General features: G+C 39.5%; 1 protein-coding gene across 2 annotated transcripts; it reads right to left on the bottom strand.

Annotated features, from left to right (window-relative positions):
* Window positions 1-6,485: 6,485 nt before the first annotated feature.
* Window positions 6,486-22,469, bottom strand: HACD1 (3-hydroxyacyl-CoA dehydratase 1). 2 transcript variants are annotated; one of them, XM_061352305.1, is made up of 7 exons: window positions 22,099-22,469; window positions 18,352-18,469; window positions 17,083-17,101; window positions 16,914-16,996; window positions 14,119-14,240; window positions 11,619-11,797; window positions 6,486-10,238 (listed from the first exon to the last, which is right to left on the bottom strand). In XM_061352305.1, the coding sequence occupies exons 1-7, from the start codon at window positions 22,224-22,226 to the stop codon at window positions 10,156-10,158; spliced, it is 732 nt and encodes a 243-aa protein (XP_061208289.1). In that variant the 5' UTR covers window positions 22,227-22,469; the 3' UTR covers window positions 6,486-10,155. The 2 variants fall into 2 exon arrangements, with proteins under 2 accessions (XP_061208289.1, XP_061208283.1); XM_061352299.1 differs by having other exon boundaries at window positions 16,914-17,002; window positions 22,099-22,467.
* Between the last annotated feature and the right edge of the window lie 909 nt (window positions 22,470-23,378).

The raw sequence follows: 23,378 nt of genomic DNA, 5'->3' as shown, positions 1-23,378 counted from the left end.
GAGAGCAAGGAGCCACTGCAATAGTCCAGATTCACGGCAGTGACCAGATCAGATCTGTCCTCCTGTATCAGAGGGGACAGGAGGCTACTCAGGACTGAAACCAAATCCTCAGCAGAGACAGATCTCAAATTGCTGGCTTACTAGCAAAGCTCTGACTATTCCAGGGATTTCCACAGGCTGTGTAGCCATTTCAGACAGACCCTAAAGGACTTTCTCATCACAGAACTAAGGTGAACTCCTGATGCACAGAACAGCCAAACATTCCTTTGGAAGGGTGCAGTATAAAGGGCGGCATGGATGCCTTTAGTAGGATTTCACTGGTTCCTTGTTCAAGTTCTTGCCACTGGTCTCAAAATTCCAAGTCAAAGGCACCAGGAAAGAAAACAGATGTCATAACGTATCAGATGTTTCCATCTCATTGCTTATATTGGAAAGAAACAGACTGAGTCAGGATAAAAGCTTACACAATGTGACACAGTGGGGTAAAATCAATGGTGGAATCTCACTGAACAAGACTGTATTTTTCTCAAATCTGGGATTAATGCATCCATTTGCCCTTCTCCCCCAGGAACATTACCTCCATTTTCTGCAAGGCAGAAGACCTAAAAAGTCCCTCTCAATTTAACAACCATGCGTGAAACATCTGAAGACCGTTCCTTTTGGTGCCTTGCTCCCTGTGGCCACTCCCTGCTTCCCCAGCTTGGCAAGCTCCACTCTGTATTGCTCCTTCCACAGCTTCTTTCGCTGGTATCTCTAAAGCCTGCCCCTGGCAGCTGCCTCTCCACCTACTGACCTCATTCTGCAGGGCTGCAGTCCCATGCAGCAGCTGCCTGGTGTCGAAGCCTCTGCCAGCCGCTCACAGCTGGGGGAGGCAACACAGCTCTTCATTCACCTTCTTACACCTTGCTCCGTAGACCCACGTCCTCACTCTCAGGACTTGGCAGCTAAGCTAGCCAGGGATTTCCTAGGAAAATAGCATGGGTTTGAGAGTTTCGTAGTATCAAAACATTCAGAAAAGGTTTAATCTAGAACAGGTTCAGAACAAAAATCCCTCCTGTTTCGAGCTCTGGTTTTCTGAAAGGAATGCTGGTATTCCTAGCATTTGTCCAAATTAAAATAGAAAAATACCACAATTTCTCATGGACAGCATTTCCAAATTTGTAACTATTCTTCTTAGAAAAGCCTTTTTAAGAGTCAGGTCTTTAGATTTGTATAAGCCAGCATAACGCCATTGAGGCACAGCAGCAGAGCATCTGGTCCCACGATCCCTATCATCCAAGCCTACTGTGAACTGCAAACCTACCCAGCTGTGACATTTGAAAACCTGATCTCTTTAGAGGCTTTTCTGAATTATCAGATCCTTCCCATGCACCATCTCAAGAGGCATTATTTGCAGATGAAACCTCTTGGTAAATAGTATACCTAAAGAATAACAGCTCAGTGTACTTACACAGTAACTATTTCTCAGTTTCTCATGGAAGAAGAGTTACAAGGGGAAATAACTCTGGCTAGCCTGGGTGGTGCTCTTAGGGCATTTGCTATCATCGTGAGACCAATAATCCTCTGCCTGGGGTTTCTGAGAGAGCAATACTGAAATAACAGCTTGGCTGCAGCTGACTTTAAAGCATGCCTAATTATCTCATTCAATAGACACCTGTTACAGATCTTGGATTTTCTAGTCAATAATGAAGCAATTTAACTCCTTCCTCCAATTTAAGGTTTCCAGGTTTCACTGTAGATCTCAGAGCTCTGAAACTAATCATTCCTTGATCAAAACCCCTCCATGCTCACCATCACCAAAACAAGGGTAATAGCCTTTTTCAACCAGAAGAAATAGTAAGTAATATTACCTAGGCTCTGAACATGTTTAAGTACAACAGTCACAGCCTCTCAGGGAAATATGAAATACATGCTGAAGAAAGATCATCACTGGAGGGATGCTATAGGCCTGTAACAGGAGTATAACTGAATAAAAGAAAGGTTAAAGCCCGCTGACAGAAATCTTAGGACCAGCACAAGACACCTTGAAGGTATAAGCATCATCTCTAAAGTACATGCAATCATTTTAAAGCAATAAGAGCACTTCAATATACACTGGGAAAAAGAACCTGTGAATGACTGACTTCTCAGCAAGCATTTACAAACCCCATCCCTCAGCAGATTTCCCTCAAGCTGGTTCACAGCCAGGGAACTTTAAAACCACTGGTAGCGAACAATAGCTTTGCTTCTCCCCCTCATGATTCCCACCAGAACAAAACCAATAAGGAAGGATAGGTCCATATTTTAAGCATGCTGGCCCACCTGCATACCTCGTATTTCTTTTTCATAAATGTTTTATTTTGTGTAATGAGATTTCATAGCACAGAATGAATTAGAAGATACAGCCTGTGCTGGAAAAGAGGGTATCAGAAAGATGGGAAGGCAGGACTAAATTAGCTGCCAGAACTATTTACGGAGGGCACCCAAAACCCTGAATAGATTTACTTGCTCTCAAGATGGAATCAGCTCAGTCTACAGCACTATTTTTTCCCAAGAAGTTCTTGGCATCTCAGAATTGAACTACATTAAAACACTGGGGGAAGGTGCTAATTCTCTTAACATGTAGAAAGCAGCACCTACAAACCGTGCAATTGCAGGCACATAGCGTGCCCAGAGATGAAAAACAAGAGCAGATATATAAATGGTACCACTCATCAGTGAAGCACGTCTCATGTGTCTTCTCAATACCAAGGGCTAAATAGCAAGCTTGTTCCAGTCACAAGCACATCCAGGAGCGACTGACTCAGAAATACAGTCTCCTCTCCAGTTCTCTGAATATATACCCAAGGTACTACCCTCAGCACATGGGTAAAGCCACCCACTCTTTGTCTAACATAAAATGTTAGCTCCGCTGTTCTCTGCTGGCTTTCTGTCTTCTTCATACTGTGATCTCTGATGCTTTACATACCACAGGAAGGTGACTGAGTTATCTCCAACTTAGTGCTGTTTAACTAAGCTCAAGGACTGTAGCAAGTGTCCAAAGGAGCTGGGGAGCAAAAAGAGAACTAACAAGAACCTGGTGTTATTTACAAGAGATCTTGTGATGGCTCCTTCTATGGCACTAGCCTACACAGGTCAGAAGGAAAACAGGCAAAAAGGGAATCATGCTTAAATATTGAATGCATTGAGAAGGATAACCTGAAGTATAATGCTCACTTCAGACAGGAGGCGAAATCACTGCGTATTTTCCACAAAAATTTGCAGACAAGAGTTGAAGCTACTGATCAAGGAAGTGGATTACGAACTCGCCATAAACTCAAGGAACTCACACATATGCCAACCACAAATTCCCACTGGCTTCATATTGAGTAGGCAATGGTGTAAGTAGTTTGTAGGTAATGATATAGGTAGAACAAACAAGCAAACCCCTAGTAACTGTTCATGCGTAATAGCATTATTCAGGAGGCAATCAATCACATCAGAAAAAGTATTAGTCTTGAGTATTGAATCTTCATCCTGCAATCACTGGGAGAATGGAGTTATTTCTAAGGAATGTAGCCATTCCACCAATTTAGGAATATCACAATGAAGTGTTCTTCCAGCTGTGGGCTACTGCCAACATGTAAAATAGCAAGGCTCTGAAGCAACTGAGAAATTATCTAGAACGTGGCACAGCCACTTAAGGGCAGGCAAAGTGCCATTTTATGACAGTGGAATGAGCACAGACCGCCAAGAGACTGCATATGAAAATCAAAGTTGCTCAGTGACAGCAGCATTCCAAGCTAGGAATGTCCAAGCAGCTGTGAGGGCTGATCTAACCCTGCCTATTTTTAATGGGATGTGTCATTGGGCCTAGGTTAATTTCAGAAATAAAAGATACTTCTGCAGATATGTGAAGGGGGTTTCTGTGACTCTGCTGAATTCAGATTAGTATAATGCAATATTAGTGTAATGCTGGAGATTTCCTAGACTTTTTGCATGTTCCACAGGGAGCCCTGTTGGATGCTGTCACACTGCAAAGTTGGGAGGCAGGCGAGCTACCATGCAGCAGCTAATGCACAAGCATGTGCTCTCTCCAACAGTGCTAGAGTTTACTCTTTTCCTGGTAAATCCAGATTTACACAGAAGAGAGTATGAGAATGTCTATGTCCCATCATACTCCTCCTGAGATCAGTGGATATTCTTCCACCATATTCTGTAGAAACCTGACTGGTGGGAAGCTGGCAAGGACCAAGACAAATAAATCCTATCCTGTAAATTTAGATCAAAAGACCACTTCTGTGACGTTCAGATTAGGAGATCTACGGCTGATTCCATTATAATGCATCTGACTAACAGGATTTAGCCTTTGTAGGCAGTCAAGCTCCTTGGGGTTACAACCACTTGATTCCTAATTCAAAAGAAGTAGGTGTGAGTGTTCACATATTGCTTTATCACATTGTCATGGCAACAAAATCCTCATCCCTGCAATGTCATTGTTAGTTTTGTAGTCATGTAGCAGAGGACAGCCAGAGGATGTTTTCTGCCTCCACCCCTCCTCAAAAGGTTGATACCAAAAAAAGTCCTGCTCCAAAACACAGAAATATCCACTACTGTAATACCTATTTCAGGACCACTGTAACGCAATTGTCTTCACACATGCTGACAGATGTTATGCATTCTCTTTAATGCCCTGTATTTTTCCCTCTGGTTTGATAAACCAGTATTACTTCACAAACCTACCACTTTTTAATGGAATATATTTAAAGAAATATAAAATGGAAGACTGGCTGATAGTAAATATGCTACACAGGACCTCAAGATTAATATTTGAAATAATTCCAGATAAAAAAGTATAGTATTTGTAAAACCAGTTTGGTATAAAATGGTGAACATTTGTATGTACTGATGTCTACACACTACAAAACAAATCAAAATCAAATAGAACATAGTTTAGAATGTATCTTTTAATTGATGAATTTCTACAATGCTACATTATTAACAATCTCTAAAACAAATATCTGAATCTGTAACCCAACAAATCTTACAATATTTGCAAATAAATAAGTTATTAAAATTATCATATTGTGTTGCTTTCCTGTCTGTGTAAACTGCTAACGATAACGCATCTCAGAAAAAATGACAACAATGAGCAGTGGCGGTGCATTTACATTATTAAGAATCTTTAAGCACAATTCTATACATGATATGCTTCAATAAATATTTCTGTACTTACACTTTTACAAAGCCATCAACTTAAAGGACATAAGATACATTCAAGACTGAACAAAGCAGCAAGAGAGCTGTGAATAAAAAGACAACATGTTTCAGTTGATACAACATGGCACAGAAAGTATTGTCCATTTTAGAACACAAAAGCCACTATCAGTTGCAGGCCTGAAGTTGACAGCTAGCTCCTATGAGAGGGCTAGAGTTACTTAACTCTAGCCATTTTTGCCACAGTTTGTCTTGCTACAGCCTTAAGTCCATTTGTCAGACTTACTCACTTCTGTGGGCTAAGAGTTCACAAGACAGGTCTTCCAAATCTGGTAAGTCCTAAGGATGAATCACTTACTGACCTCTGTAAAGCCTTCAGTCTTACAGAAGGCACTCAAGAGCCCTGGAATGGCATCAGGGACAAGTGGTACCAGATACTGAACCAAGAGCATCACTCACTGTTCAGGTGTGTCATCGTGAAAGCAAGTGTAAGGAGCTATCCTTGGCAAATATAAATCTACCAGTTTAACAGACTTGCAGAGCTTCATAGGCACCAGCAGTACTTCAACTCACTTGAGTAAGAGAACAGAGAGCTCTGCAGAAACATTAGGTGTTTGTTTCTTAAACCGTCATTGTAACAAACACAGAATGAAACATTTTAATGGGCTACAGTTAGTAATCTATAAAAAGTGTATATTCAGCATGAATTCAAATTGTAAACTGATAATAAATAATACAGTATCTCTGAGCACATTGTAAAATACACATAATGAAATGAAATTTAATTTTCAGAAAAGTTTTAAACCTTTTTGTTCAAAACCACGTTTAACCAATCCTTTATAAACAACTGCAGCCAGTCTGCCTGCCTGAAAATTCTGATTTATGAAGCCCTCCTGCCTAGTTGCAGAACACTCATTTGTATTAACTTCCTTTTTTTTTTTTTTATATTCCTTTAAGGCAGATTAAGTAAGAGCTGAATTCACAAAAACTGTTAATGTAGTGACTACCTTAAATTATAACTTACTATAATGATCGTAATATGTTTTCGAGTTTATTTAGTAATAATATAAATATGCAAATATACACTAAAGTAAGTTGGTGTGAAGACTGCAAGTATCACAGTCAGAGCAGTAGCTAGACCTAGATTTGAAATGCACGTATTTCTTTCTGGATAAGAAAAGGTAGATTCCTTCTGGTCACAGAAAAGGTCTCCATGGACCTCCCTGTAACTAGCCATTGCAACCTGTCCATTAACAGACAGTAATGAGATAGCTGAGTGAGCAGAAAAGACTTCTGTAACACACCCTGTGTGCACAGAGATTCTCCCAGCTGATCTCATGAGCTCCCTAGGCAGAAGGTATAAAAGCACACTGAGCTTCCTCCCTTCTCACATCCTGCGTAGTGAGAGGTGAGAGTAATGATGTTCACAGCTACTGTTCACAATGGCCTCAGTGATCCTCTTGGCAGCTAATGTGGAAGATAAAATTTCTCAGCATCATATTCCTCTGCACTGTCCATGAGGGGAGGCCATGTGGCCTCTAGACATCCTGGGCAATGCTGTGAAACAAGGCGATTCACCCAATCTGTCCCAGGAGAGCCTTTCACCGTGGGAAGAGCATGGAAGTGTTGGGGGGAACCTCAAGAAATCCAACTGCTTCCCAGCTGGGCTTTATAAAAAGGATGGTGTGTATATGTTATTACCAATAGTGGGATATGTCATCTGATGAATAGGAATCTCCTTCCAAAAGCCTATTCCTATGTACTATGATTAAAAAAAGCTTCTGTATTAATCCATTCCAGAAGGCATATCTAGCACAAGTAAGAAAATGCCTTTATATGAACAATTTGTTAAAGACTACCTCAAAACATTAAAGATGCTGATATCTGAATACATTCCTAATCTTTCATAAGCAGGAGGATTTTAATGCTTTAGAAAACTAGAAATATTGCAGAGAGGAAGACTAAAAAAAACAGGTGTCAAAAAGAAGCTGGAAAGAGAGCACCATATGAAAATCATACTTTTTATGTCCATTTAACAAGCTGATTAAACGTTTCATGATGTTATATTGAAGTTTAAGCTAACTATCATAAAACCCTGGCCCATCTGAAGTCAATAGTACAAGGATTTTACCTGCAATTCTGACTATATATGAGAAGATACTAAAAGACAATGTACACACTGGGGCTTCAAAAGGCTTTAATCCAAAGAAGAGGAAGAAAAGAATATGTTGTTTTATTTTGTTTTGAAGTACATGCCATGTAAGGTAATCTACATGGCAGCCTCTATGGTCTATGAAATGCTGAATGCAATACTGTAAATAATTTTTAGCTTTATTTATATTCATTTATCATTTAGCAAGATTTTTCTGTTGCTGTAAATCGCTTTCAAAATTGTATCACTACCTTTTACACTGTTGCTTTATGAAAGGGCAAACCCAAGGTTTCATCAAACAGTGCTGTGTTTTTTTCAGGTTATGGGTGCAAAAGGATACAAAAATAGCTCCTTGATTGCTAAATGTATCTTTAGGCCACAATGAAAAAAAAACCACGTAAGAGTGTTATAGCACAGGTATTCCTTTTATTACAGGAATAATATCTGTGGGATACACTCATCCAGTCAAGGATTTCAAAATCACATCCTTAAAGTATCCAAAGCATTTTCAATTAATGGATAGCTATGGTCTTCAGTGAGCTGCCCTGACAGTTAGAAAAGAGACACAGAACTTAATCTAATCTTAGTTATTTGTACTTCATCACACTATTCTGCTTGCTGAGAAGTATTTCTAAAAACTGCCATGATGTTCCTCATGGAAAAAAAAAGCATGTGAAGTTTATAAAACAGGACTCTAAGAACTCTGGACAAACACGCTGCTAGCATGAACATGTGAAACAACTATTTTGTGATTCAGTGTTGCAGTTGATACTTCAAACTCTTAATCATTTTAGCTGCATATAAAACAGAGAAGTAATAAGTTAAATGATAGCACCTTGCGTGAAAGTTAATCTTAAAAATACAAAGATTATACCTTTTAAAATTGTAAGGAATACAACTATTCTGTCTCAAGTCTAGTACGAACCTGTCATTTAAAAGAAAACTAATTTACACGTAGTGAAGACATGCATAAATACCAGAAATTTAAGGCACAAAATGGAATTTGAAAGCTAGGGATGTACTAAATCCTTGCTTTTTCATCAAGTTACCTCCTACACCAGGAAAAGTTGTATCTACAATTTTCAAAAAAGCAGTATTATCACAGAATCGTTGAAGCTAGAAATGGAAACTGCCTATTCAAGTATGTAGTTCAAACTCTTGCCAAAGGAAGATTACTTTCCACTACTGCATCATATCTGACTTAAAACCTTCCAAGAAACTGTATGCATTGATAAGCTCTACTGTGTCATTCCATAACCCAGCTCGTTGCTCACTGGCAGAATCTTTCTCCTGATATTCACTGGCTATTTACCTTGTTTTGAAATTATATAATCAGTTCTAGTTACACCTTCACACTTAGAAAGCCTCTTCCTTTACATATATTTGTCATATAACAAAAAATTATACATTCTCAAGATTCAATCTTTCTGACTTTTCTCGCTTCAACTAATTTTGTTACTGTTCTCTGACTTTTCAGAAGACTGATTCGATTCCTCATCCTTGACATACCCAAATGTAATACCATGCTCCAGAAATGACCTTGGCAATCACAAGGAGTGTTCTGATTAACAGATGCCTGATGCAGCTCTTCTGCATATATACTCTTCTTTTGAAATTAGTGATGCCAGAAGCAACTTTCTTGCTGACATTATCAAGGCTTCTTACTACATGATTACATTTAAATCTTCTCTCTCTCTCATTAAGTATCCAAGTTTCCTCAAACACATTAGATTTTCTCTGAATCTCTCAGGCTGAGTCCAGTTCATAGAACCTCTCCCACTCAGGTGTCATACAGTGTAATATCATCTGCAACTTTTATTAATATACTGTAGATCCCTCTTGCAGATTATTGAAGGCATTAAATAGAATTAGGTCAACACAGTATAAACAATTAATGGGGAGGGAGCAATTAAAATTGCACAATGGGATGATTTAAAGCACAACTGATCTTTTAAGACACTATTTCAAATATATTTTATCCCACTGTAGCCATTTATAAGAAGTTAAGTATCACACTATAGTTATAGTTTCTAAATGCAGGACTATAATTTTTCTGCATACATAATTAAATGTAGAACAGAAGACATACTGACAATCAGTCTTCCTCTGAAAACAAGTCCCATTCCAGCCACTGATCAGAGAAAGGTAGGCATATCAAATCTGCTCCTCTGCACAAACTTTTAACCAGTTAATATTGTATCTGTTATTCTACATATCTTTACTATTACAAGTGAAAATACAGACAGATCTAAATTTGCACTGACAATCAAGAGTTCGTCTCCTTTGAAAAGTCATTCTGGAGTTCTATAGTGTGATCCTGTAATCAAAAGAATGTTGAACAATATGCTAACAGTACTTATAATTGGAAAGCTATTTAATATAAAGCTTAAATACCATTTAAGCCACTCAGTCTGTGAAAAACTTCATTACCTAATTGATGCTCTGTTTTCCAGAAGACTGACTTTTAGTACAACTTATCAACTCTCCTTCCGTTTTTCATGATGAGTACAGGTCATAACAGAACTTTCAGAACAAAAAGCATAGCAGCCCACCATTCCAACTCTTAAAGCTATTTGTCAACCTATTGAAAATAAGAGAATAATTTGTCTGAAGAAATGAACAATTAAAAAACAAAGTGAAACCAAGGATGAAAATGTAAGTCTGAAGATGTATTAATTGTAAAAATAATACAGTCCATGCTATTTGATGCACAGTTGTTTATTCTTGCTCCATGTTTTAAAACTTGGACTCAGAAAAATCACAGGAAGTTTTGTTTTTTTTACCCTCTTTTTTTTTCCATTAAAAGCACCATAGTTACACGGCTTGATTCAATCGTCCTTTTCCACAATCACTTCTCCATGAAGCACCCTTCTTCTTTGCCGCAGCATGTGGAAGTAGAGTTGTGGAAACACTTGATTAAAGCATAAAAGAAAAAAAAAGTAGATTACAAAAATCACAGCTCAAATAACAGAAAAGTAAAAGTTTGCATAATGATGAACTGGGGAAAAATTATGTCACACTGCAGAATGTACATCCCATATTCCAGGAACTTCCCTCCAACATTTTCTTTGTATAAACAGGACTTAATCACTTTCTGGCAGCCCCTGAAGTCTTCAAATATGTGTTAAGATAAGCATGTTTCCATCAAGACTAAGGAGCATACAGATTTACCCTATTTGTGAAGTCTGAGATGAGGAGCCCCCTCCCTCCAGGCCCTCTATAATCTATTACATTACTGTCCTGCCGATAGATTTGATCCTTATATTTAATGAACAGAAAATTGGATTTATTCCAAAATCATGAAGTTATATACACAATTGCAAAACTGTACATTATGATAGCTTAGGACATCTTTTACTCACATAAATCTCTCCCAATGGCCTTTATGATTTCTTGTGACAAAAAAAATCAGTGTGAGTGCATACTGTGAAAGCCTACGTTCAAGGTCAACTTCTTAAATGAACACCCTTTATGGATGCAGATCACAGACCCTTGAAACTTCAATCTTCCTCCTTCTTAATGCCTCTCCCTAATCTCTCATCTTCTTTCTAGCTTCGCTGTCTAGATTATCTAAAATATTCTATTTTCCTAGTTTGGTCTAGCCCTGTTCATGGTGCTATATTTGAATCAGGTTGCTTTCTCCTTGTCAATAATGCTTAGGTACCAGTGGAAATAACACTGAAAGTGAAAGACATAGTCTCTCTAATTTTAGCTCTGGTTATGGCCAATGGATCTAGCATCCAGAAGTACAAGGACAATCTAATTAAAACAGAAACTGAAATACGTTCAAAGAGGTCTGGGGGGTGCATTTGTGTGTAAACAAAATCTTGGAGAATATTGCTTTAGGTTTTTCCCAAGCATTCCCAAATGGTGATTTTCAGAGGTGACATGTAAATGGATATTAATAGCAATAAAAACAAGGCAAATCTTTGGCACAACTTGCACAACAACTTTTAAGCCGTCACTTCAAAGTGTCAGAGGCACTAGAAATTCTCAGCAACGCAGGTATGGGCATTTCTGTGTGTAAGCAAACAGTTTTTTTACTTTGTCCAAGTCTTAGGAATGTTTTCAGTATTTTCACTGACTTTTTTAAGATAGTTTATGTTCTGAGGAAGATAACAGGACAGAAGATTGTAGTCTACCCAATTAAAGCACAGCAAAGCTTGGAAGAACAGAAAGCAGGCGTTTATAGTAGATGGTGTTCAGCAACTTTAACTACAGGGACTATTTCCAGCATTGATGATAATTGATTATTATGTTGTGAGCATTATTATAGTTAAGTAATACTTACATGGCACATAGGAGAACATGACAACAATAAGGAAGTAATAGTAGTCAAAGGAGACATTGTATTTGTTGGGAAGTCTCAGTGAAAACATTCCTGTTTTCTTCACATAGGGTAAAGCAGCATATATGGTTAGCAGTTCACCTGCAACTCCAGCAGGATACAAAACGATAAAAAAGTTGTATCTGCGTTAAAAACAAACAAAAAACAAAATCCCAATCAAAAAAACAACAACAACAACAACAAAAAAACTCGTGAGAAACACCCCATGAATTTAAAATTTCCCCTAGCTATTATTAGTGGCACAGCAATGTATTACAGTAGATCCTGCACCAAAATCAAGGTGCACATCCTGACTTGGCATAGAATACCAGTTTCAGTTACTCTGGATAGCACCACTTACTTAGGTTCACAGAGAATGCATTCCTCAGCACTTTTATTTAAAAACAGTGAAGTATCAGAACGTTTGTATGTCTAATACTGAAAAGTAAAATGCCCACAAATGTGTAGTCTGCAATAATGTCTTTTTAAAAAAAATTCAGGTCTTGCTGCTGTTGTCACTGACAGGACTCTGACCAGGACCAGACTCCAAATTCAGATGATCTTATATATCATTGTCACAGTACACACACACTGGGTCTACGTATTGTTATCTCTTTGAAGATAATGAAAACATTGAGAAACATTAGAAGCCTGTTTTACCCACTGCCACATGGGAAATCCAAATACTATTTTATTTACCACTAATGGAAATGGAAAAAACCACACCAAAAACCAAAACACGAGTGCCAGAAACTTATCAGATCCATTTTAAAATGGGAAAAAGATACTCAAATGAAAGTTGAAGGTTTTCAGTATAAAGAAAATGTGGTTTGAATGCCGTAGGCCACATAGGTGGTGATAAAATGAAAAACGTAACCAATGGGGTTTATGCTGTCCTTAGGCATAGTGTACCATGGAGATGCAGTTTCTCTTAAGGAACAGCTCTCGAATTCATGCAGAGAACAGCAATGAGAGCTGTCACACAGAGAGAAAAGGACAGTGTGTACTCGATGCAGACAGCAGCAACCAGACATGAAACCCTTCTAGGAGCAAATGGGCCTAAGAGGACTCACAGGTCAGAAAACAGGCAGGGAAGGTATAAAAAGGAACCAGTGGCATGACCTACACACAGTTTGTCTTTATGCAGTGAAAAAAAAACCAACTCAACAACCCCAAAGTGAAAATTCAAACAAAAATTTAGAGCATACTTGTTCCACTAACAACAGATATCTTTCACAATTATAAGCTAAAGATCAGAAATATCCAGCTCCCTTGGAGTACCGACTTTATGCCTAGTTGTGCTGTTTGATTATCTGTAAATCTTGATGGGATATTTTGGACTCTATGAAAAGATAATACACTCTCAAATGTTTTGTATATAGGATACTTCACCACATTTCTCTGCCGGGAGAATGTCAGCTTTCCCTATTGTCCATTATAAGGAAGCAAACAATCTGTCACTCAAAGACACACTGACTTGATGGCAAACAGTGTATCTGTCAATGTAGTACTTTCTGAATGCATTTCTCTTTCTGAAGCCTACATAATAAAGTATTAATGAAACCAGACCTGGTTATTTTTAAGTTTAGCATTTAGTGCTTAAACATAACCAAGCCTATTAGCAAAAAAGACAATGTATTATAGGAATGGACATAAATATCAGACATGTCAAAGAAGTGCATTAGAAGCATTAGAACTGCATTATCTAGAAAATAAAAATAAAGGAAAATAGGCAAACACTCTTTTACATAAGAACCAATTGTGCTGAATGTAGGTTAGAGATTTTTCCTTGTAACAGTGTAAGTCTGTCTGTCTTACAGATATTTTTCAAATAATGACTACAGATACTACTACTCTTCCCATTAAGTCTCCTGATAAACATGCAGTCTCTGTAATACGTGTGATCTAGTGACCAACCATAAGTATGCTTCAACATCAAAGCAGTTTTGATATGGAACACACTTTCTATGTGGGCTGAACTAAATCAGTATTTAGCTTCATTACATGGATACAAGAAAAAAGCTCTGATAAAGCAGAACTTCTCATACAGTAATAATATGCATACATATTGAGTGACAATAACTCCCACATTTTCAAAGATCTGAAATCCACAAAGACTAGCACAGGTACTTAATCTGGAGTACTGTATTCAAAAGCATCTTAAGGAGTCATAATGTAAATTAAAAGATGGCTCCGAAGATAGAATAAAAAAAAAAGAAGTAAATGAAAACAGAGTTCAGACCATGAGACACAGAAAGCAAAGAACAAATCACACCCCGAAATTTCAGCTAAAAAATTAACATTTTAAACCAAGTAACAATGATCCCAAGTACAGAAAACAACCAACTTCACTCTGCGGACACATAACCAAAGCTCAAACATCTGCTCTGCTGTGTATTAGCTCAGCATGCGTGAAACTAACATGCACAGAACCATGAGAAACTGAAGTGCAAGGCATCTCCACCTGGCCCATTTAATGAAGTATGGCAAATGGTTGAGCAGGTTGAATGTGTAGAAGGAATATCGAGTAATCTCTGTCACAGTCCATACGACCAGAAAAAGAATAACGCTCTCCTCATTCTGGATCTGCAGAAGTATAAAGAACCAACACTTTCTTCATCCTTACGCTTCTTTTCTGTGCAAACTGTAACAGACTTCTGTTTAAGATACATGGAACAGAACTAACATCTTGTAAAGAAATAATATTTTGGCATATAGTGATATGCTGAAACCATTGTCATGTACCGTTCTTTATCATATGTATTTACTAATATACAAGCATTTTGCAAACTGAGCAATCTTTATCCATTATGTAAATATCAAAATACATACTTCTGTAATTAAGCATATTCCTCCTCTTTATTTTCTACCTTCATTTTCACTATGCTATCTGTCTCTTTTTATTTGTGGTTGATTTACTTGATTATTTTCGTGCTCCCCAAAACCACAAAAAAAGAAAACAATGCTACAGAAGATATGCTCCTTTCACAGTCAGTTTTTACCCATTCTGTCTTTCACTACTCTGTCTCCTGAAGTTTCTCTTTTTATCTTTCTTCTTCCTCACCAGATAATGCATGTCTCCAGGAAAATTTAGACAAAAGGAACTGCTTAGTATAAACTACTAACTGGAACTTGGCCACAGGAGATGGAATTTTGCAGACTTCAAGGAGCTGTAAGACAGTTAAGGAGCTGGAACACAGATGGACCACTAAATGAAGATTAGTTGGTACATCAGGAGCTTTGGGTAAACTCACTCAACAATTCCATTTAAGATTATGTTCTGAGTCATTAAACTGTCTCATCGGTAGGTAGCACATCCCTCTGCTGTTTCAAAACATTGGTTCTTTTTCACTCTAAGGAATAAATAAACAGAAATCCCCAAATATGAAGAAGGCACATGGGGATCTATTACAAACACTACCTTCTGAGAAGAATTACACGCAAGTAATTTTCTTTTCTTTAAAAGGGGAGGAATTTTGTAATACACTTCCATGCCTGAAGGCTGAAAAGCTCCAGGGATGTCTGTGAAATAAAATAAAGTAACACAAGTTTTGTTAAGATTTCAAAAAAGGGAAATTATTGTTTTAAATAAAATGCAACACGGTGACAAAGATATGTAAAATACATCTCAAAAATGCTGAAAATCTACAACTCTGTCAAAAGTCAAGAAGAACCATAAGTGCTCATCAGCTCATAAAATCGCACCCTCAATGTGTCAGTCAAAGAAGGTACACTTTTAGTGAAAGGATCTTGCCAACATCACAAAAGAGAAGGTGGTATAAAAATACCACCAAACTCTCAAACAGCAACACTGAAGTGCAAAGATGTCCAAACAAAAAAGCAAAGGTAAAGACAGAATTAGGTTGTTCTTAACGTCATGCAATTAGAGGCAAACATTGATAACCCCAACTTGGATTCATGTCACAGTGCTAAATCCAAGCAGAAGAGCTTTAAATAAGTATGCAAAGAATTCCTATCTGTTGCCTTGCAAAGCTCCAGTCAAGTAGAGAGATCTGGGTCTGGCTATTATCACTAACATGCCTCTCAGCACCTAAGGTGACCCTGAACATTCATGCCTGCTAAGCAATAACATCGTGAAATACAGACATACAGTCAGATGTATTTTTTCTTGGACACAGATTGACCTACTGTATTGAAGACAGAGGAAACAAAAGAAATGACTGGATATGCTGCTGAAGATTTAATCCACTGTCGATAATAACAAAATGGTGAAATGCAGTGCTATATTTCAGCATTCACGTAAACACTGAATATAAAAAATTGTTAATCTTTGAGACATTTTCCCTTATGAAAAAAATGAAAATACTTAGCTTACAAAAAAAAAAAAAAAGACATGAAAAGCCTATTCCTTGTTAAGAAAAGCAACAGTAAAGGAAAAGATGAAGTGCAGAAAACGAGTCTTCTCTGAACTGAAACAAAGGGATTTGACAACTGAGGCAGATGCTAAAATATTCCATCAACAGAAAGGCATATGCCATCTGCTGGTGAGACAGTTTAATGGCTCAGCTTTTTAAGTTTAAGGAAATTCAGGAGCACAGCATCAAAATCGATCGCTTAGTTCTTACATGCCTTTCACAGAAAGAAGACTTCATAAACTGAACTGATGTCCTATCTACTAGCTGTAAGCAGTCTGCTTGTTTTATTCTGCTAATGAATCACTAAACTTACAACAATCACCTACAGCCAAGCAAATAAACTATCATAATTTATTTATACAAGACCTTAAGTGTCACTGTGGCATGCCAGACAACCTGATAGATCTTTAATGAAAAAAAAATGCAGTATGCATTCCATCAAATGTTAATATAATCATAACATTAAAATCTTGAGCAGGTTCCTAAAATAAACTGCAAAATCACAACCACATTTATCCAGGAAAATTTAATTTAAGGCATATTTTTATTTAGATTAATTCAGTAAGTGCTAATTAAAGTTTTTGAAAGGGAACTGTTTACAATGTGATAGATTTTTTGGTAAATAGTCATAGTAGTCATTGATTTCACTTAGGTACACCACAGCCAGCACAATGCTGAAGACAGTGCTGACCCACAGCTGAGACCCAGGCTCAGTCTCTTGGGTTAAAATCCTGTAACCCCAACTTCCAAAATCAGACTCAAGTATGTAAGTATTCTCTGTAGGAATGTAATTAACTTTTAAATTGGCCTTCCTTATGAATGAGAACTGTATTAATAGCTTCTTCTTAAAACCAATCAAAACATGACTTGCTCACGCACATACCTGTTTTATACTGTGTGCAATGAACCACACCATGAAGATTCTTGAACTCACTTGGACCCCAGTCACAAGCACAGACGTGCGAACTATTCCTTAAAAAGAGAAACATGTTATCTCTGCTCCAAAATTCACATTTTAAGTAGTTCCAAGAAAAACTAAACAAAGAACTCACCAACTGCACAGTGGACTACCTGTAAACAAAAATAAGTTAGAGGTTACTGATGTACAGTATGTCACTATCTACACTATAAACATGGTCTTTTGATGTTAATATAAACCTAGGTTTAATGCTGAAGAACTCTTTTTTATTGTTTTCAACTAGCAATCTTTAAAAGAAATACACATCAGAGCCCTGGCAACCGGTGCTGTGATGGGCTCAGTATTTGTGCACAAACACATAAAAGAGATTTATTTTCCTAATTAGCTGTATATATTACATATTTTAATACTTACAAAGCATTTACTTTTTGAACTAGTAAGCTTCCCTTCCATTATCTTACTCAAAGAATAATTTTACAGGACAGTGTGGAGGGAGTCACATAAGGGATGCTGAAAGCATAGCAATTTTAAAATGTTCTGTATTCATTACAGATTAATAATGTTATTATAATTTTGCCAATGGCAGCAATGAAATTTCGAATTTATTTTATTTTCTTTGTATTGTATTGTATCTTTATTGTATTGTCAGTAATGATTAGCAAGTAGAGTGCTTTTCATTATTTTGACATATTTGAGTAGAATTACTTGCTGTGAAAGTTTAATAGTGTAACAGTCTATATAGAGCTGGCCACATGATTTTAATAATTGGTTGAACTATTATGCTTGAACACAGTACATGTTGTAGACAGACTGAGGAAAAAAAAGTTAAAACACAGATAGGCACTCTTTGTTGTGCCCGGGAAAGAACTGTAAGTGCTCAACACACCCAACAGTTTCATTCACAGACGTACCATAAACTGAGACCACCAGAGCATTGTTAGCAAAAGTCATATTATTTAAAGAATACTTTGCACAACTGCACAGATCCTGTTGGAATGGATTATATGTGATCAAGTCTGGAGACAAGCAGAAGCAGGAAAGGCACACAAGGATAATGAGTCCAGTATAAGGAATGGAGGTGGACACGAGCTATCTACTACACTAGAAGGTTGATCTGCTGACTGGAATGCCTTCAGAGATTTTGCCTTTTGAGTTAAAGACTCTCAAACCAAAGCAGTTCCCAGGCAGTATTTGTTTTAAAGAAATATTATCATTCAATTTGAAAAAATGTGCCCGTTCGTTTCAATTTACCTTGCCCCCCCAAAAAAAAACCTTCATTAAATAATAAATTTAAACAGACTTTAAGTACTAATATAATATTTTTATATTAAATCCAGGTTAAAAATGTGTTTTGCTTATGATATGCAGTATCCAGTAAAGCAAACTTATGTTTAAGATTTACCTCAAGCAAAGCAAATGTCTGGAAAAATTTAAGTGTCTTTTGAACACTTCTGAATAAGCCTCTATGTGTTCCTTTCTGTATATAAAACCGCACCATGGCAATACCTAATACCAGCCACCTACAAAAGAAAGAGAATGGATACATTTCAAATTAGAATTCTAAAAATATCCATCCAGCATAAATAATATAGTAGAATATTTTCTTCACATAATCTTTGGTTCTTCACTTGTCAGCATTCTTAGAAGTTCATTAAAAATATCTTTAGATATAAATATTATATACTGTTATGTAAACATTACACTCATCTCTTTAACTGGAGAAGGACAGAGAATCAGAGGATTAACTTGAAATGATGATGACAACCCCCCAAAAACCATGGGTCCATCAAAGTTTTCACTAGCAGTGACTACATATTTTTACTATTAAATCCTCATTCATTTCTACTGTAAATTAGTTATCAGAAAATACGCCACAAACACGACACTGAATCTACTGTTACGGGTCATAGGTAAAATACAGGAAAAGGACTGGAACCTACGCACATCATTTTAACATTTTTCATGACACCCCAACTCACAATTGTCAGAATTACTAGTGATCTGAATACTTCTGAATACATTTGATGGTGCTTGCAAATTATTTTTTTTTTTGGAAGAAAACTCATCAATGACACCAACTGGTAACCTTTCCAATGTGAAAGAAAGAAAGTAACAGTATTTTTTGATCAATCTGGAATTTAGTAGAAAACTTACATTGAAATCTCAGATAAAAACTGAGACCAAAAAAACCCCAGCCTTCTAAACTGTGGTGAGTTGATCCCCACCACCCAGCCCAGACAGACCCAGAACAATAACCTAAGGCATACGCAATTCCTTCCACATAATTAACTCATGATCATATAATTAAGATTTTCAAAATGGCACACTATATATTCCATCCTCAATGCAAAGCTATAGCACATGCTTACAAACATCATGCTAGCTAGATGCCTTGAAATTTCAGATTTTGATGCACACAAAGTACAAAAAATTCTTAAATATAGAGTTACAGGCATATCCACAGCTATGGATGGCTATTTTAAGAGTTAAAGATATAAAAATTACAATAACTGTATCCTAACTTCTTGTCTGATGACAATTAGGAGCAATTACTCATTGCTTTCACTGTACACGAAGCTATACCAAGGATGCTGAGAAATACTCAGAGACAGATTGAGAGAGTACATAAATGTTCAGATAAATGTTTATATAAACATTCGGATAAATACTTAACACATCTCCTGTTCTTATACCCTTCTCTAATCATAAGGTATTAAGCTAGTATCAGAAACAGGGCACAAGGAAATACTGATCTTCAGTCAGACCTGCTATGCTGTAACGGCATGAGAGTCGCATGGATCGTGATAGCCTTCTGTTCACCTCGGATGGCATGTGCTTCAGTATCAGCCCCTTAATGCTTACGCATGGTGGCCTCTGCTAGGCTGTCATTTGGCAGGGTCCATTCTAGCACTTCATGACAGCATTTCAAACTCAGATAGAGTTAAGTCAGGCTTCCCCACATGGAAGGAACCATTCCTCTCCTTGATCCTTTCTACTATAAGCCCATGAATCTGATCTGTCTGAGCTCCAAAATTTGCCCCCACAAGTGTTACCAAGGTTTTATAACAGATTTTAAATCTGAGTGCATTAATATGAGTTTGCAACCCACCACTGTAGAAACAAGGAATTATTGGAATACCAGTGTTAGTCCGTCACAGTAAAGCTGCCATGTTTTCTAGTGAAGTGTTTGACAAGAGGAAGGTGACAGTGAGTTTACATGCAGCTGGCAGTATGAATGGTGACAGCAACAGCTCTTGTCCCAGCCGTAGCCCAGGAAGTCATAATACATCTAACCTAACAAGGCATTTTCTGCATCTCATTCTGTAGCAAAAGGGTGGCAAACAGAAGTAATCTTGGACTACACTCAGAAGCTAAGACTGCAAATACATTTTTCTTACGTATTTATTTGGACATGGATTTCTGTAAATTTATTTATTTATTTGCTAGTGTCTTTGACTTTGGGTCTCGGGAAAGCTCTTGTACTCAGTATTGCACATCACTGGGAAATCGCAAACACTTTCCATAATGAACGTAGCATTTCTGTTTGGGACTTTCAGTAAGATTGGGTACTGATCTGTCACAGGGTACTGATCTGTCCTTCTCGCCCCCTAAACCTTTGTTAGAAAGAAAGATAAGCCACATTTTTTATTAGAGTCATTGTTAACATGCAATTGTATATTAGTTTGTTACAATTCTAGAAACACTTTGCTGCATTACACTCTCTGGACAAACACTGTGCTTGTTACTTATTTATCCCATGCAGTGCCCCTGCCAAATATTGCTCTATTTCAGATGTTTATTTTTCAGCTAAACTGTATCCATAAAAGATGCTAAGAATTTGTTTTGATCTCTTATTTCTTTTTCCACATAAAATATGCAATTGTGCATGTCTTAATCCCTTTTGATATTACTAGAAGATGGGAGAGATGAAGTGGGAGATTCTGAACCAGCACCTAAGGTCAAAACAAATATGGTTCGATAATCTTCTACAGACACAAAAGTCAGTGGCAAGAGTCAGCGTTAATTAACAAATTCACACATGGAACACGAGGCTGGGAATTCAATGAGGTAACATTAACCTGCCAGCTAGAAAAAGAATAATTAACATTGGGTAAAAGCACTTTTCAAGTCAGGCGCAGTGTACGAATGGACTTGAGTACATGCTCAAGACTCACAGATGCTAGTGAGCAGATTACGATTGTATTCCTGGCTTTCTGCACTGATGCTTGACCTGCTTTAACTGCCGCATATCAGTTTTGCTCAATGGGATTCAAAGGGCAGAGTTCACCCACTGGTAACTAAGGTAAAACTGTTCTTGTGATGAATGTCACCCTACAAGTTATAAAACTGTTTGTTCTTAGTTTTCTTTTATGCGTGCGGAAACAGGAGCTTGGGTTGGTTTTTCCCCCTCAAGAGATCGTGACCCGGACAAATTTGCAAGTGAAAATACGTGCTTCAAGCACAAACAGCATAAACCTGAGTGCTCTTACCAGTCCGTACGCACTTTCCCCACAGCAGAGCACGGCTGCAAGGAGCACAGGCTAAGGCGAGCCCCGGGGCTGTACAGCTCTCCTCACTGCCCATCCCTGCGTGCCCGGCGGCGGAACATCTTCGCCGCAGGGAGCCGGACCGGACTCTGCTCTCCCTGACCCAGGGCTCACGGACCTGAAGGAGTGGCCCCGCACGGCAGTCCGGGGCGTGAGCTCACACTCGGATCAGCCCACCCGGATCAGCCCGACAGAGCCCCAGCGCCCGTCCGCGCCCGGACCCTCCAGGACACCGAGGGGCACTCTGGCGTCCCCGCTCCCGGCGAAGCGCGGGGGCCGGCCCGGAAGCGGGCGGCGGTGCCGTGGGACGCGGCCCGCGCGGCTCCCCCGCCCGGCATTCCAGTCCCGGCTATACTTAACCTCTGCGGCGGGCTCGGGGTGACGCGCTGGCGGCTGGCAGCGCTGCACCGTATTAGGCAATGCCCGACAGGCGAGGGCTAGCCCCGCTCCCCGCAGCTCCCCCTCACCCCCGGCCCGGCTGACCCCGCCGGAGCTGCCCGGGACCCCGCCTCGCCTCATCCGCCCCGCACCCGGCTCCCGCCGCCTCGAGCTGCCACTGAGGCGCCGCGCTGCCGGCCCCCGGCGTGCTCGCTGCCGCTTACCCCGCGGTCATGGCGACGTTGTAGAAGATGAGCCAGGCCGTGGCCAGAGCTCCCAGCCTCCTCCTCTTGCCGCTCTCCTTCTCCTCCACCGCGCCGTTGCCGCCTCCGTCCTCCTCGCTGGACGCCATGGTCTCGCCGTCCCGGCAGCAAGGTGCACACCCGCGGGGAGGAGGGGCTCCCTCCGCGGCGGGGCTGAGGCCGCGCTGACAGCCAGACTTCGCGCTGTCCCTCACCCCATCTGTCTTCCTCGGGGGCCGCTGCCTGCAGCCAGCCGCTCACATGGCGCAGCGCTCCTCCCTCCTCCTCCCCGCAGGGGCTCCCCGGTGGGCAGGGCCCTGGCCGCGGCCCTCGCACGCGATCCCCAGGAGTCACGGCGCCGTTGATGCATTGAAGAAGCCCCTTGTGGGTTGGTGCCGCGCCTCCTGCCTTGCTGGTGACCAACAGATAAACGCGGCAGGCGTAGCCCACGGTCAGGAAAGACACAGAAAATAGCGCAGCTCTTGGAAATACAGACGTGTGTCTGAGGTTGAACATATGGCAGTATGGCTGGAGACCGACTGGTAGGAATATGCCCAAGCCCCCATCTGGAGGGGCAGAGGGCCCAGAGTTACCTGCCAGGGTGACCTCGGGGACAGGACACCTTCCAGTCTGTTAGATCCCCTAAAATAACACGATCAGTTAACACAGAGGACTAAGGCCCACCCTGAGATGGGGGGAAATGTCATCCTAGGTCCCAAAGAGATCCCAGCTGGCAGACTGAAGGATGACACTTGAATATGCAGGTTGTCTCTTAAGCCTGCTGCCCGTGCACATGCACAGGGAGCATTACTGGGACCGGCTATGGAAGGATTGGCAGCCTAAGCCTGAGCTACAGTCTTGGGATGTGGCTCTTCAAAGGTGCAGGCTGCACCCACCATCCTGACATCTGGCTCTGACTGCGGTAGCCTTGGGATGCTGTTTGCTACTTTGGGCAGCATACATGTATCCTCAGGCTCCCCATTTCCACAGCTAAGCATGGTGACCATGACCAATCAGCCCAAACACCTCAAACACCAACATATACAAATAGATGAATTCCAAAAAAGGGTCAGGATGTATCTTTGAAGTGCTACTTTTTCAGTCCTAAAAGATTTCAAGAGTCAAAATCTACCTACTTTAGAGTGGGGTAGTTCATCTTGGTGTTAAAAACACCTAGATGGTCTCGGTTCATGGGCAAAGGTAAAAGATAGTAGATGTGCCATACAAAAACTTGGTCTCTCTCCCTCTCCTCACCAGAGCAC

This window comes from Neopsephotus bourkii, unplaced genomic scaffold (assembly GCF_033783945.1).
Source record: "Neopsephotus bourkii isolate Nb327-2 ecotype Australia unplaced genomic scaffold, CSIRO-AGI_Nbou_v1 NB_53, whole genome shotgun sequence".
NCBI lineage: Eukaryota > Metazoa > Chordata > Aves > Psittaciformes > Psittacidae > Neopsephotus > Neopsephotus bourkii.
Note: the sequence above shows the minus strand (reverse complement) of the source record. Positions and strands in the feature narration are given on the sequence as shown.